Source organism: Danaus plexippus (genome assembly GCF_018135715.1).
Source record: "Danaus plexippus chromosome 9 unlocalized genomic scaffold, MEX_DaPlex mxdp_24, whole genome shotgun sequence".
Taxonomy (NCBI): Eukaryota; Metazoa; Arthropoda; class Insecta; order Lepidoptera; family Nymphalidae; genus Danaus; species Danaus plexippus.
The window spans coordinates 3,490,156-3,504,986 of NW_026869847.1; the positions used below are offsets into that span (position 1 = coordinate 3,490,156).

The following is a 14,831-nucleotide window of genomic DNA, read 5'->3' on the forward strand; positions in this document are numbered from 1 at the left end:
ATTTGGCCGACAACTTTTTTATTATTCTTATTTTTAAGTTTTTTTGCCGCCTCAATTTAAATTTTTTCGGTATTTTTTCTTTATTCATGTTCACTGTCAAAGTAAGAGCGTTTGCTCCGCCCTTTTTATTTTTTTTCTTTTTCGGACTACTACTACTATCATGATCGACTTTGACGCTTTCGATGTCACTGTACTTTGACTTATCGCCTGCATTTTGTCGACATTATCTTTTGCATTTGTTTTTGTTTCTTCGTTAATCAGACTTTGATTTTGTTTTGTTTGAAAATTATTACCTTTGCTTGGTTCTTCGTTTGCAATTTTCGCTTTGTTCTGTTTTGCCTTTTTATTCTTAGCCTTTTAATTTGGGATCTACTTTAGAGTCTTCTGTGTGTGTCAATTCAGTTTTCGTTTCAACGACATTTTTTTCATTGTCAACTTTACTAGTCACTGATTTTCTCTTGACAGTTGTCTTCTTTTTATTTCTCTTATTTTTGTTCTTCTTTTGCATCTATTTTGAATCATCTGGACCTTTTGAAGTGTTGTCACCAATACTGAAATAGTCAATTACATGTATATATATGGCGGAATATCAGGCCCAGCTTGGTTTTTAAGAACTGTGACGTCAGCACAGCTGACTTCATTATCCTCTTCGGTATTTTGGTATTCCATAATTTCACACACTTGTTATCCGTATGAATGTCTACGAATATATATCGAGTTCCTCTCGGGCCAACGGGAAGCGGGAGTCGAGGTTAGCTTTTCGAGGCGTTGGCCTGTGAATGCAGGCGGGTCGTTGGGGCGAGCGTTTGCAGCCCTGATGTCACATCAGGGAGGCGTGGCCCAGAGACTTACGTCTCGAATGGGCTGCCTCCAGCCTGCAGCAGTGAAATCCAGGTGGTCGTGCCCGGGTGTTGGTCGGACGGGGCGAGTCTAACTGTGGGCGAGGACACATCCCCGGTGGTTAGAATCCAGCCGGCGTCCGATGGGGTCATCTTCTTGTGGTCTCTCTTCTTTTCGGCTTTTCTCGCCGCTACCCCGCTCGAGCCAGCCAGCCAGCTGCGGTAGGTGTCGCCGACCCATGGAAATCGCCTGGGTCTTCGAGACGTTCACTTTGAGACGCCATTTATCCAGCCACTGAGGGAGCTGGTCAAGATGACGCTGCATTTTCATCGCCGCGTGGGCGGGAGTCAGAGATGTTGTAATGTAGGCAGCGTCGTCGGCGTAGAGTGCTAAGGTCGCACGTTCCGCCACTGGGATGTCATCCGTATAGTTGGAGTAACATATCGGAAACAGGCAGCTCCCCTGCGGTACTCCGGCTCTGATGGGGCGTTCCGTGGATAGGGTGGGTTTCACCGACACCTGGAAAGGCCTGTCCCGCAGGAAGGTGGCCATAATCCTGACTATTCGGCGAGGAGTAGTGAATGTGGCCAGCTTGTACAATAGGCCGGGGTGCCATACGCGATCGAAAGATTTCTCCATATCGAGCGTCACTGCGACGGCTGACTCGTTTTTGTCGAGAGCCACCGAGAGGACGTGCAGGACCCTCGCGAGCTGGAGCGTGGTTGAGTGCTCCGCTCTAAAGCCAAACTGCTCGTCCCGTAGTTGGACGGGTGGTGTGACGTCCAGCAGCAGAAGTTTCTCGAAAACCTTCGAGACGGTTGACAGCAGCGTGATGGGGCGATAGCTCCCTGGCAGCAAGATGTTCTTCCCAGGCTTCGGCAGCATGATGACTCGGCCGAGCTTCCATTGGATAGGGAAGTGGCCGGTCCTGAGGACTCCATTATATAAGCGCGTCGCCGCTGCTATGCCACGCGCGGAAATGTGACGGAGGACTTCGTTAGTGATTCTGTCAGAACCGGGGGCCTTCCGAAGCTTAGTGCGGCGAATCATACGCTACACTTGGCCAGGAGTAGGAAGATGGGGTCTTCCTCTGGGGCTATCGTCTGCTCAACGTAGCTCCTCAGTAGCTGCTGAACTATTTCTGCGTGCTGTGTATTTCTAGAAGGATTTGGCTGAAATTGGGTCTCCAGGTGGTCGGCGAAGATTCACCATTTGTAAAACACCTGCATGATAATTTGTTGATTTCTTTATTCATACAATTTGTTTCGCGCCTATATACGTATATCACCCTCTGTCAGCCACCAACTTTTACAAAAAAAAATAATATTAAAACACTGTGAAAGATTTGTCAATAGTAATTATTATTGTATGTGTGTGTGTGCTTATGAGTGTGTTTAATTTCTTTCCCAATATCGGTTTCCAATTTTATATCCCAACTATTCTGTGTAAGTGAATAGCCGAGTGAGAATTCGTTGTGCGTTGTTTGCGTAGTTGCCGTGAAAAAGAAATAGATGGCGCTACACTACTTTTCAGGGGCTATGAACTTTGTGTTGTAGAAATAAAATATAAAAACACAGATGTAGAAAAAGCAGCTTTCTTTTTAAATGTAATTATTACCCAAAAACTGTTCTAGTTACTTTTATTATGAATATCCAGGGGTTGTCACTATTTTTCACTGGAACAGCCCATTTTACTCGATAACTGTAAGCCATGTTTTTCATTATCTCACACAACGCCTTCACCACTTCCTTATATGACTTATTATAATCGTAATATAATATTATGGTTGAAACACTCGACATGTATTTCATAAAAAAACGTCCGGCGTTTGAGATTATAAATAATGATTTAATCCCTCTGGATTTTACTGTAAATTTTGTGTGTTATTATATAGATAATGATAAAGAAATCGAGCAGAAATTGGCCTGTGAGCGCGACTTCAATGATTTAAATATATAATCAGATTGTAATTTGAAATAGTTTCAGATAAACCTACATAATAAGTGCGTAAGTATATTTAATTATGATTATGCTACAAATAATTGCCATAGTGATAGTCTCAAAATAATTTTATAAACATCGTTAGACAAGTAAATTGCAATGTAATTTAATAAATCTTTGACTTAGATAGTTATCCTAAAGACACCACATTAGAAATCTTTCTTTAAGTGTGTATTAACTGCAAAGAGTTTTAAGGCCTCTCATTTATTTTCTCAAAAGATAACAAAGTAATTAATAAAATATGTATATAATTTTATATTACTATATGAACGTAAATGTTTTACAGAATTGATAAAATATGCTTTGTTTTGGAAGAACAATGAAGATTGCGAATAACATAAATTTGGAAATTGTAAATCATTGCTTTGTATCAAAATTACTATGCATCGAATGTAACAAAACATACAAACTAAATGATTCGAATAATTTCAAATTCCGTAACATAGATGAAAGGAAATCCCGTTTATATTAGCGTCGTGTATTATCCACGAAAATTTTTGACCCGGGACGGAAGCTGAGCTTTCCTTTACCGGGGCGGCGACCGTAGCTACGCTACGTCGTCCTTAATGGGACATACACCGCGCAGGCTCGCCCCTCGGAGAACGGAGGCTGTCAGTATCCCGCGAACCGCGTTACCGACTTCACACGCGCCGCGTACATTCATATAATATATATTATAATATCACATAATAGTGCTCGTTTTGACACATAATACGTATATAGTGGTAGGTGTTTTAGTGTACATGGGATTTTTTGACCGTCTATTAATGTAGGGGAGCGCTTTGTTCATACTACGCCCGGGCATGTAGCGCACAGCATCTCTTACAATATCTATGTATATATAGATATAGTTATACGTAGCCCTGCTTGACATTTATCGGGGTTACTATAATATAATGTTAAAGAGTATAAGATCATTAAAAAAAACGCGGTCGCTATATAAAATATATTTATTATTATTTTTTCATATAATTTTATTTTATATTTATAAACCATAGTTTGCTACACAATTTAAATGTTATTTTTTTATTTCGTCTTCTCGTATTCTCCCTCGTTTCTACTGATAAAACTATACACCTTTATTAAAAAAAAAGACAAAACAAAGATTACAAACCACAAAGACGTTTAATTAACGCAACAACCGCAAAGAAAGTGCTATCCGATAACAAGTAAAGCGGAAAATCAAATTTAAAATCTGCGTATCACACCAACGCTAATGAGCTCGTAACATTTCCACTGCAACCGAGAGCTCTCACGGCAAATAGGACACGGGAACTATACGAGAGCGGTTCAGTCTTGAATTTAATGAATGCACTAACAGTCATTGCTTACAACTTAATTTATTTGTTTACATTGGCTATTTATATTTGATGTTTATTATTCAGTTTATTCCTAGTTTTTATTTCCAAACCTTAACATACGTTGAATTTTACATAAAGTTTTTGTAATACATTAAATAGATTCACGTTTACGTCGGTACAATTACGCTAGCGTTACCTCAAAGTAGTATTACATAGAACTATCTATTAAAAAATTACTCATAAAATACTATTAATTACATGTCTTCTCTAGGAACTCACAAATAACCAGTCCGTTAACATTTTTTAGGGTTTTTGGTCAGCATTCCTGTGTACCAGAATATAATGGAGATGTTATGTTGTTGTTTGAAATAACTCTAAAATTCTTAAAATTCAATCGTTTAAAAATCGTTACATTTCTCTCGGAAGTGTTTCATATAAAGGTAGGCTGAGATGTTTATCTCACGAAGTCTAGATGCTTACAAATTTTCTATTAAGTAAAATGTTTGTTTAAAACTATATCAACTAATGCTGGTCGCGTATCACTTTCACGACGCACGCGCACTTGCATTTTGCAATCACTAGGTAAGTTCCTAAGAAAGTAACATTTGGCTGCAATCAAATTTAGGACGGACGAAACCGATAAAGTTAAATGTGAGAACTGACAATATATCTGAATTTAGTTAAATCTCTAACATATTATTTTCTAGGATCTAAGTTTGTTATCATCTTATTTTTTTTTAAGTAATGCTAAATTTTACGTGATAAAGTTATATGTTTTCTATGTTACTTGTGGTGCCCTTGAGAATGAAATAATTTTCGCTATCCTATTTTGAGAAAATTGCATAAAGAGGAAAATGTTTCTTCCTTTTCCGAGCAAATAATTGATTTTTAATAAAATCTATCAATCTTTTGAAGGTTGGATGTAGATATTTAAATATCTATAGATATATGTTACTATTTGTTAGATTATTAATTTCAAGGAATTTGCTATTTAATATGTTTTAGAGAATGTAGTCTTCGTTAAAAACATTTAGTTTAAATACAAACACCTAATTTAAATACATTTATTTACTTTTATTATACTCTTTAATGAAGTCATTTGAGATACATGTGTACTTAGCATATTTAAGCAATTAAGATACAATAACGACTAGAAAATGTATAAAAAAAGTATTAAGTAAGTAATTGAATTCAATACGAGGTTTTTGCGGACAAAACAGAAAATAGTACAGTGGGTAATTCAATAAAATCCACGCGCATGATCCTCTTAACAAAACTTTTGAAATTAAACAAAAAAATCACGACAAAAGAATTAAATCCAACAATAGGCTTAAAGTGTAACAGGGATCTAATTAATATTTTTTGCTGCGGTGTCAATACCCCCCTAACTTTACACGGTGCCCTAGTTCGTAAAACACTCGAATGTTCATTAAATATGAGGGCGGCTTTCAGTAAGGCTTCTTTATATTTTTATCGAGACTCATTGTTGGTTATAGCTTTGTGAAAACGTTGAATGTTTAACTCGCCTAGTTGTTGATATAAAGTTTTGTAATACAAGAACAAGCAAATAAAATGTATTATAAAATGATATATAGCAATGGAACATCCACGAAACGTCTCATTTGTGACATTATATATTTATTGGATCACGAACAGTTGCAATTGTATCTCACCGACCTTATTATTGGCCTTGTTCAGGCGGAGTCGCTGGGGAATACTAGTCTCTAGCTACAAATATAGCACTTCTCGCTATGCCACTGGCCACTAGGACCACACACACACAAACTTTTTACAAATATTTACATTGGACTTATAACGTGCAGACGGATATTCAAAAGCTGATTTTTAACAATTTTGATTCTTATGCTTTAATTATTTAGTGTCATGTTGCTTTAAATTTACATCGTGATTTAAAATCCTTGTTTATGAATGTAAACTACTTAATTATTATGGTTTACTGAAATAGACTTAAATAAAAGTATAATATATTAACATACATAGGTATTATGATCTGCTGTATTAGTCTAATTCTTAATGTGATATTATAATATAGTGTAGTATCAAAACTTAACAAATACGAGTTTCATGACGAATAAATGACTTAACAACGCTTATCTCATCAATTTTATATAATCAAAAGTTATTATATAGGTCATTCCATTATATATGCAAGTTTTTATAACTCTCTCAATAACTAGGTAGATGGAGAATAACAATCGGGACATTATTTTTTCTGTACTTACTATATTAGGCTTCGTAATGAAAAGCTCAATTAGATTCATATATACAAAGAAATCTACGTGTAAAATGTGTGGCTTAATAATTAATATATTGGCTTACTGCTTGCCTGCAAATAGTTTCTAAGTTTGTGGGTAATATTTAACATTTACTCCAAATAAGAATATTATTTACGTACTCATTATATTATTGACTTTCCTTGCTTGTGATTTTATCAGGTAGAGTTGTCGAATTAACTATTTCTTGTGCGCCTTTAACGTCCTTTAAGCTTTGAGCTTTAATATAAACAGCAGCGCATGGAAGAAAAATGAAGGGTACTTTAACTGGTGCATTAATTAAAGCAATTTCATACAGAAACATATGTTACAGATATAATGCTAAGAAAACTAAATATATTCTAAGTTTACTTCCCCTATTTTACACTTAAATGATTTTGCATTAAGACGTAGTATGGACTAAATATTAACAGTTATGATACTACCACCGATAATTATTTTTTTAATTATGCCAAAAAATTATATGAAAGTAAAAATAAGTGATAATAATAAAAGTAATTTATTATTCCCTAGAATAGACTATAAACATAAATACTGAAGGGAGTTTCATACATGTATGTGGGTATTTTTCATTTCTAACAAATTAAACTTATTAGTCTAATTGCTAAAAAAATAAACTTAATTTCCAATTCCGAGGTAAACCGACATAAATCTCCCCTGTAATTAGCGAAATGACATTTTTAATATGTCACCTGTCAAAATGTATATATTTTTTTTTACGTGACTGCATGTCAGGAGCGTGTCATATCCATTCAGCCTAATGAGTCTATCAAAGTATTTCCGCATACACCCTAGTTTTATCAAATACTTAATAAAAAGTAGGAAAATATTGAATGTCAGTTAATGGGATAGCTTTTAATTTTTACGTTTTTATTGCCTACATGATGATAAGCGATTGAATAAAGTAATTATTTTAATATTTTCTATATTCATAATTCAAACATCTGAACCGAATAATATGTAATGTATTGTAAGACGATTAAAAAATATACGTTTAATTCTGATATAGTGTAGTAATTACTAAGTTACGCAAAATCAAACAGCTATATAAAAAGAAAGAGAAAATAAAAAATGACATTTCTTTAGTTACGTCAAAAAGTCGTAATGACCGAATTATATAGATAGATAGGTAGGCCTACGTATACTTTTATAGACAAAAAGTAAAAAAAATTGCCAATTACGTTAAATTGTCTTATTCTTCCTTAAGAGTCTTCAATGTTTATTATTATTTCAAATGTCTTGAACACTGCATCAAAAATGATTTTAAAACTGAAAAAGAACTTGCGATATTTGCGTAGGATCAGAGACTTTATAAGTTTCGTGACAACTTTCACAACGATCAACAAAGTTTTAGACAATCTATAAAATATTTTTAAAGCTAGTCGACTTTATCTACTTTTTCATATATTGATCGAATAGAATCCTTAAAAATTACTCAATTAGTCTTATGTTAAGACCTATATCAGCTGTTTTGAAGTCATGTGTTCCATGAAGCCGATACATGGCCCGGATCCAGGCGTAGGATAGCCTTCCCCATTGCAGCGGAATGATTTGAGGCCATATCAAATTGTCCTCTTCCTCGCTCCAATGCAACGGATAATTGCTCTTATATCCTTTTAAACAGGTCACACAATCACTTGACACGTCCCCGGGAACTGTTTTAGAGTACAGGATGACTGGTAATGTGTAAAATACGACGGATTATGTATGGTTCATTGTCTTCTGAGATAATGTATGTTCTAATGATGGAATATTATATTAAAAACCATTATAGCCTCTCTCACATAATACATGTGTAATAATTTAAATTGTACACAATAATATTATATGCAAATTTGCAAAACACATGTTCTTATTACGTCATACGGATCTTTAAGTTTTTAATTTATTTACCAGTCCTCTGAAAATGTGCCTAGTATTTTAACAACCGTAGAATTTATGCGTGATGTTTAGGCTAGGTACATTTCGTTTTTATTACGGGACGTCATTGTTATTTGTTAAATATACTTATATACTTTAAATACACGATGTGTTACGTTTCTTGTATTTTGCAAATGTAACCAATATTATTTTTTTTTGTAAGAATTCCAGCCTGCTTCTTAATTCCTTATTATAAATTATCTTTACATAAAAATGGCTCTTAATTAAACTGGACTACATCAAATTTATACTTGAACAATGAATTTAGAACTACAAAAAAAATGAATAGAAATAAAGACAGAAATGTGTAGTCACTGATTGTGGCGGCTTATTAAAGTTGACCCCAATAGCTAAAAGTCCCGAGGCTCATATCCACCTGTGTGATATATTATGTACAATAATAGGCTTTATTACAATCTAAATAAGAACTGAATTATTTTAATAACGTTCTGTAAAGACGATACCTTGTAGGAATTGCGTTTTGTATTCCATCTTGACCCATTTTAGAAATGGGAGTTGCATTTTGCTTGTGACTTCTATAGTTTTATGAGCATCGTATTTTATAAAAATGAATAAGTACTGATGTTTTATATGATCTAATATTTAAACAAAGGCATAAAACACATATAATAGGATATAACATGTATAATACTTATGTATAAAAGTCATTTTCTCAGTAATTAATACAGATAATGCATGCAAATATTCAAACGGCTTAGCGCTCGTTGTATTTGAGAAGGAAATTAGAAGATGACCAAGCAAGCTCTTCCTCATGGTATGGCCGCCAAACTCAACATTTAGAGCCAGGGTCTTTGAAGTAAAGAAATTCAAGTGCGATCTCTGAGTTCTCGTGTCTATCTTTGTGATAAGATAACTAAAGGATTTGTCAACTTTGAAATATTCGATACTTCGCCCCAAAGTATGTCCATAAATATTTACTTTATTTTAGCAGAGCATTTTTAAATAAGAAAAACCTCAGAAATTACCTGAGTAATTCTGGTACACTTCCGTTTAAATGTTCTCATTTAATTTGTAGGATGAATTGATTATAAGCCGCCAATATCAAAATTAGTTTGTATAAACGGCTTCAATTACTCTCATGTAATATGCGAGTACAAGGACCTTTGGTGCGTTCGGTATCACTTTCATCCGAGATATTACAGATCGCGTTTCATATACATACTAGAACCGAGAGCAAATTACTGGCGAGCCGCGGGCGTAAGACAATTTATACGACTTGGCAAAGTAGTTATTTTGTAGCAATGCTAGGTAATACGCTTTTCCGTGCTGGCTCAGTCACAGGTTCTGTAACGATTTTTGGTATGTACAAATATATTTCCAGTGAATTGCTTTGAAGCAAATCTAATTACGCAATAATCTTAGTGCTCGATTATAAATGCATATTATATAGTTTTGATAATTAAATGACTTGTTTAATATTTTTCTTTCGAAAACATCGGACAATGATCGCGATCCCAACGAATTATAGCAGTGTATGTAAGAATTTGACTTTATCTAAATTAAGATGTAAGCGAAACCTAATTGGTGTCACCGAGGGGGCAATAATTTAGGAAATGCGGTCCTCCTCGTTTTATTTGCGGATATTAGAAATCCTGAGAGGATCGAAAGCGGTTTGGATGCAGCATTTAATTTGTCTTTGTGCAGAAAATGCTGTTCACTTACAACTAAAACAAATTGCTAGTAGGCTAAACTTAGTATTTACCAGAAATTGCAATGCAAAAACTGAAGCTGTATTAGCAGTGTTTAAATATGTTATTTTTCTAAACAAAATATATCTTAAATATAATTATACTGTTTTCCACATAGCAGAACTTATTATTCTTGCGCTAGTGTGTATTCAATGAGTTATTAAATAAATAGGCTGATGGTTGTTAAGAGATTGCGAATGTGTGACTGTGTATACAATGACGAAACTGTATGAACACATATCAAGGAAAATTATCTTATGTTATATATTAAATGGAAAATTGTAACATAATTTCACTACACACATAACGAACCTATACGTAGAAACATCGCATCGTATGTTTGAATGTTGAATCTATTTCTTAACTAATTTGCCAAAGCCAAATAGAATGATAAATAATAATGAATGCGGGAATATTGTTTATTAATAAATAGCTATTAGCTTTATATATTATTTGTAATTACAACGACGCGTTTTCGATGAATATCTCATGATCAAGTCCTCTCCGGGATTCGTTATCCCTTTACAGATAATACGACTCGGCACTTTCCTGACTAATCCCACTTAAAACCTCTTCAAATTCTCATTCACGCTTTTACCATACAAAGTAATTTAATTTAGACGTTTAATATTCATAGTGTGATATAGATCGTGTTACTTTATAAAAAAAAATTGTCGGTATTTTTATTTTAACATAAAAATAGATCCAAGGTTTTTGAAGTATACAAAATTTATACCGCTGCGATCCCTACCGTAATGTCATGTCAAGCGATAAATAATAATAGGTAGGGTGTAGGACGTTGTCCTTCCGTGAGTAAACCATAGTTTTGGTGAGTAGCTGAGCAGATAGACGTACTGAGTTCCGGTTGTTATATACGTAAATGTAATTAAAAAGCCATAAACATATAGGAATAAGAAAATTCATTACTTAAGACAATAGCATTCCTTATTACTTCTTGTTATTTCGTAACTCGTTTCATCTGTTTCCGTTTCATTTCCCCATAACTCCTAATTGCTTTTCAGTTCCGGTCAAACAATCTGGGATCGGAATTATTTGTCTATATTAAACCAAAGTCAGGACGAGTCAGTCGTTTGAGATTAGTTTAAACATATTCCTTACAGATTCCATTTATAATTCAAATTAAGTTTCCGTACGAGATTTCACTGAAAGTGAAGTGATCCCTCCGTCGAGTCGGGGGCTAAAGAGGTTTATAAAAAAGTCAAAGTGTCTCCCATAAAGTTGTCGGCTATGGATAGCAATTCAGTGTCACCGATGCCGGAATTGGCCCCGATAGCTGAGTTTGATAAGTCTCCGCCTTCTCCACCCAATGAGGAGGTGCCTATGGACGACCTTCCACCACCACCCGCAACCATCTCTCAGGCTGAAGGCAAGAAGATTAAAATGTAAGTTTGCTTAAATTTTTTACCTTAGATCTTACTTCACTAAAATATTACGTATGCAGATTTTTTTCCATAAATTCCATTCGTTTTTAAAAAACAATCAACAGTTGTATATTTTAAAAACTGGGTCAGTTTATTCCATTATTTTTATATTAATTTCTGTTTAACATTAACAGAAAATTATGAATTTCACGTAATGTTTAAAATAAAAACATTTAATGAGTTTATTGACTTAAAAATTGGGACTTAATGCTTTATCTCATGATAACTAGATTATTGTAGAACTTGCTCCTACATCAAAGCTGGTTTTATATTTAACTTACTTACATAAAACAAGGACAGGCTAATATAAGTATATTTATGTTTATTCTGACTTAATTAACAAAGTCCATCAATTTTATTTAGGACAGTCATTGCGGGATTTCCCCAATTTCGAATAGCCTTTCAGAAAAAGTCGATATGGTCACTGAACTGAAGATCTGTTAGCTGTTTAGATTAAAACCTAAAAAGACATGGCCTTTGATATTGATCACTCAATGTTATAATTAAAAATTATAATTTATAAGCATTACAGAAAATATCGAAATATAGTATAAATCAAAATTAATATAATTTTTTTAATCATACAATTATTTTTCTTTAATCCCGATTCCTAAGAGCAGGAGCACAAAGTTAGGGGATAAAATTTTCACGGAATATATTAATTTAATTCACCAAGCTAGCAAATTGCCATAAAAGATCCAATAAGTCTCAAGACATTATATCTATCTCTATTAGATCGTGACTACGTTTATTTCAAATTAACTCCATAGAAACATTTTCACTCGTAAAAAGAAATCTTAAAATGAAATTTTAGTCAAAGAAAACGTAGCAATTGTGTAATATCCAGAATGCAAGCTTATCTATATTTTATGTTACGATAAATGAACAACACAAGATTTCATTTTCATCTTATCGAAATATTAAAATTGAATAAATAAAAAATTCAGACTTGTCACAATCAAACCTCATTAAAGGACTCATACATACATACATACAAGTTAAAGGGAACACTACTTTTTCATTATTATCTTTAAAGCATACCGAAATTGATTAAGACTTCAAAAAAATTTAATTATAACAATTAATCAACTTGTACAACTAATTTTTATAGACTGTGACCATGAGTTTGCGTTACTTATCGCTACGTCCCTTGTCGCCACATGAAAGCAGGTTATATGTTCGTTATCAGTCTGTTTGGTACAAAATATCATAGTAAATAAATATTGTTTTGTTTTCTAATGACTTTTTCAGACGTTTATGGGCCATTTCATTAATTAAAAAACTTTAATATACTTCAGTTAATAAATACCAATTTAAAAAATTTATACGAATCTCGAATATTATTTATGAAATATATTCTTATTTCTTTTTCATTTTATAAAATTATATTCGAATGTATACTAATAATATGTATTAAAATTTCAACTATAAACTATTTTTGTAAATTTTATTATAATCACGCCATCTATTAGATAGATCAAACATTATGCGAATCGATCTTGGAGAAAACGTTGTAGTGAATGTTGTTATAATATTATCTAGTCAATTCCGTTGTTTTTCGTAGATGTCGCTACTTGCACCTGTCTGGTCTCTATTACAAAATAATAGATTTATTTAGTGTATGTATACATAATATGTATAAGAAATAATAAGAACTTCTATTATTCATAACACGTGTTATATGTTATGTATATAACTGTTACAAAAGTCAGTAGAAAAAAAAATATTTTGTCTCTCTTCAATATTCAGAAATGCATTCGCGATCTCTATCGCACAACAGATACGTTGAAGTTGAAGTAGGGCGTATATCGCGTCCGGATCGAGTCGAGATCTCTGAGAGTTGTGACACGATCGACGAGGGAAACATGTTCATGTGACCGCCAAATTTGTATTTCGAACTTTTTAATTTTTTTTATTCGTGTTTTTGTTTTGTGTTTTGCCTACAACGAACAGTTGTTGCTAGTGTTTTTTATTTCGACCGAGTGAATTTTTGTATTATTTAAAATGACAAGAAAAAGTCAACCGTAAGTTTCCTTTTCTTAATTTTTTTAAATGTTTTAGTACTTAATACGTGCTAATAATATTAGCTTGGAGTCAAACAAAAAATTCTATTTTCGAATTATTGAAATTTAATGTTTATTATTTGCTAAACACGAGTATTTTGACGGCTTTCTAAACGTTTACAAAGCTGTCATTATTAAAAAAAAATTGATAGATATTATTATCTGTGTTAAAAAATATATAATAAAAACTTGTTTTTATGTTAATAAAAAAAATATATATTGAAAAAGCCTATATAATTATTCAGTACATATGTAGTGTTGTTATTGTAATTATTTTAACAAAAAGGTTCAGTAAAATTTTATATTTTATGTAATACTCAATGAAATAAAAAAACATTTTGTGAAACAAGAATGAGACAATGTGTTATTTAAGATGAATGGTTTGACGACATGTTTACAAATGTTTTGGAATTTGGACATACCGATTACTGTCACTTGATTTACTTACTGTCGACGTCATAATAATGTGTAAACATAAAGTGACTAAATTCAAATTCTTTAATTGTGAATGAAGGCATAGCTTAAGTTAATAAAAAAAACGAATTTACCTACTACCCTTATTAGATTTAATTATAAATTAATATGCCATCATAACAATGTTTCTTACAATTATTGTTAACAAGCAAAAATCCGTTGGAACGATATGTGTAGATTCGACCTCCAAGTTTAATTCTATTGAAACTAATAATTCAGTAGTTCTCGTTGGCGGGGAGCTCAGGAAATGGGATGAAATTGATGCCATTTATTGTCATAGTCGAATGTACCAAGGGACTTAATGTTTCAAATTACGCTTCAAACGTTTTGACTTTTATTATAATATCTTTGAACGCTTCTAGTTGGTTTGCGCGGTAATAGTTTTTATCCGGTATGTTTAATTAAATGCTGCTATTGCGATACAGACAATTTTAATTACAATTATCAGGTATTATTCTAACAATGTAATTCATTTTTAACTCATATATATACATATATATATAAATTTATTTACTATGGTTCTTTTATATTGTGCTTAATTAGGTTGCAATAAAGATCAATTTCGTTAATTGACACAATTCATCAATTTTACACTTTTCGTCGACAGATAAATTCTGTGGCAATTTACTAACCGCGTTATCTATTACATTTAATAACTGCATAGAAAATAAATCGATAAATATCATTATATACGTAACGTGAAATTTGAGTGATTGGACTTATTAATAACCGGTCGAAATGTCCTTAACATGACAGATATTTCTGTGTAATGGCACAGATTACTTAA

General features: G+C 32.9%; 1 protein-coding gene across 3 annotated transcripts in view; it reads left to right on the forward strand.

The window, feature by feature from the left end:
* The first annotated feature begins 3,460 nt into the window (after nucleotides 1–3,460).
* Nucleotides 3,461–14,831, forward strand: part of LOC116767795 (plasma membrane ascorbate-dependent reductase CYBRD1) — a 38,461-nt gene continuing 27,090 nt past the window's right edge. Inside the window, exons 1-2 of one of the 3 annotated variants that reach the window (XM_061527209.1) lie at nucleotides 3,461–3,566; nucleotides 11,187–11,468. In XM_061527209.1, the coding sequence (XP_061383193.1) occupies nucleotides 11,314–11,468 (155 nt within the window). In that variant the 5' untranslated portion in view covers nucleotides 3,461–3,566; nucleotides 11,187–11,313. Of the gene's footprint in view, nucleotides 3,567–11,186; nucleotides 11,469–13,308; nucleotides 13,532–14,831 lie in introns of those variants that run through there. The other 2 variants (XM_061527208.1, XM_032658292.2) reach the window with 2 other exon arrangements.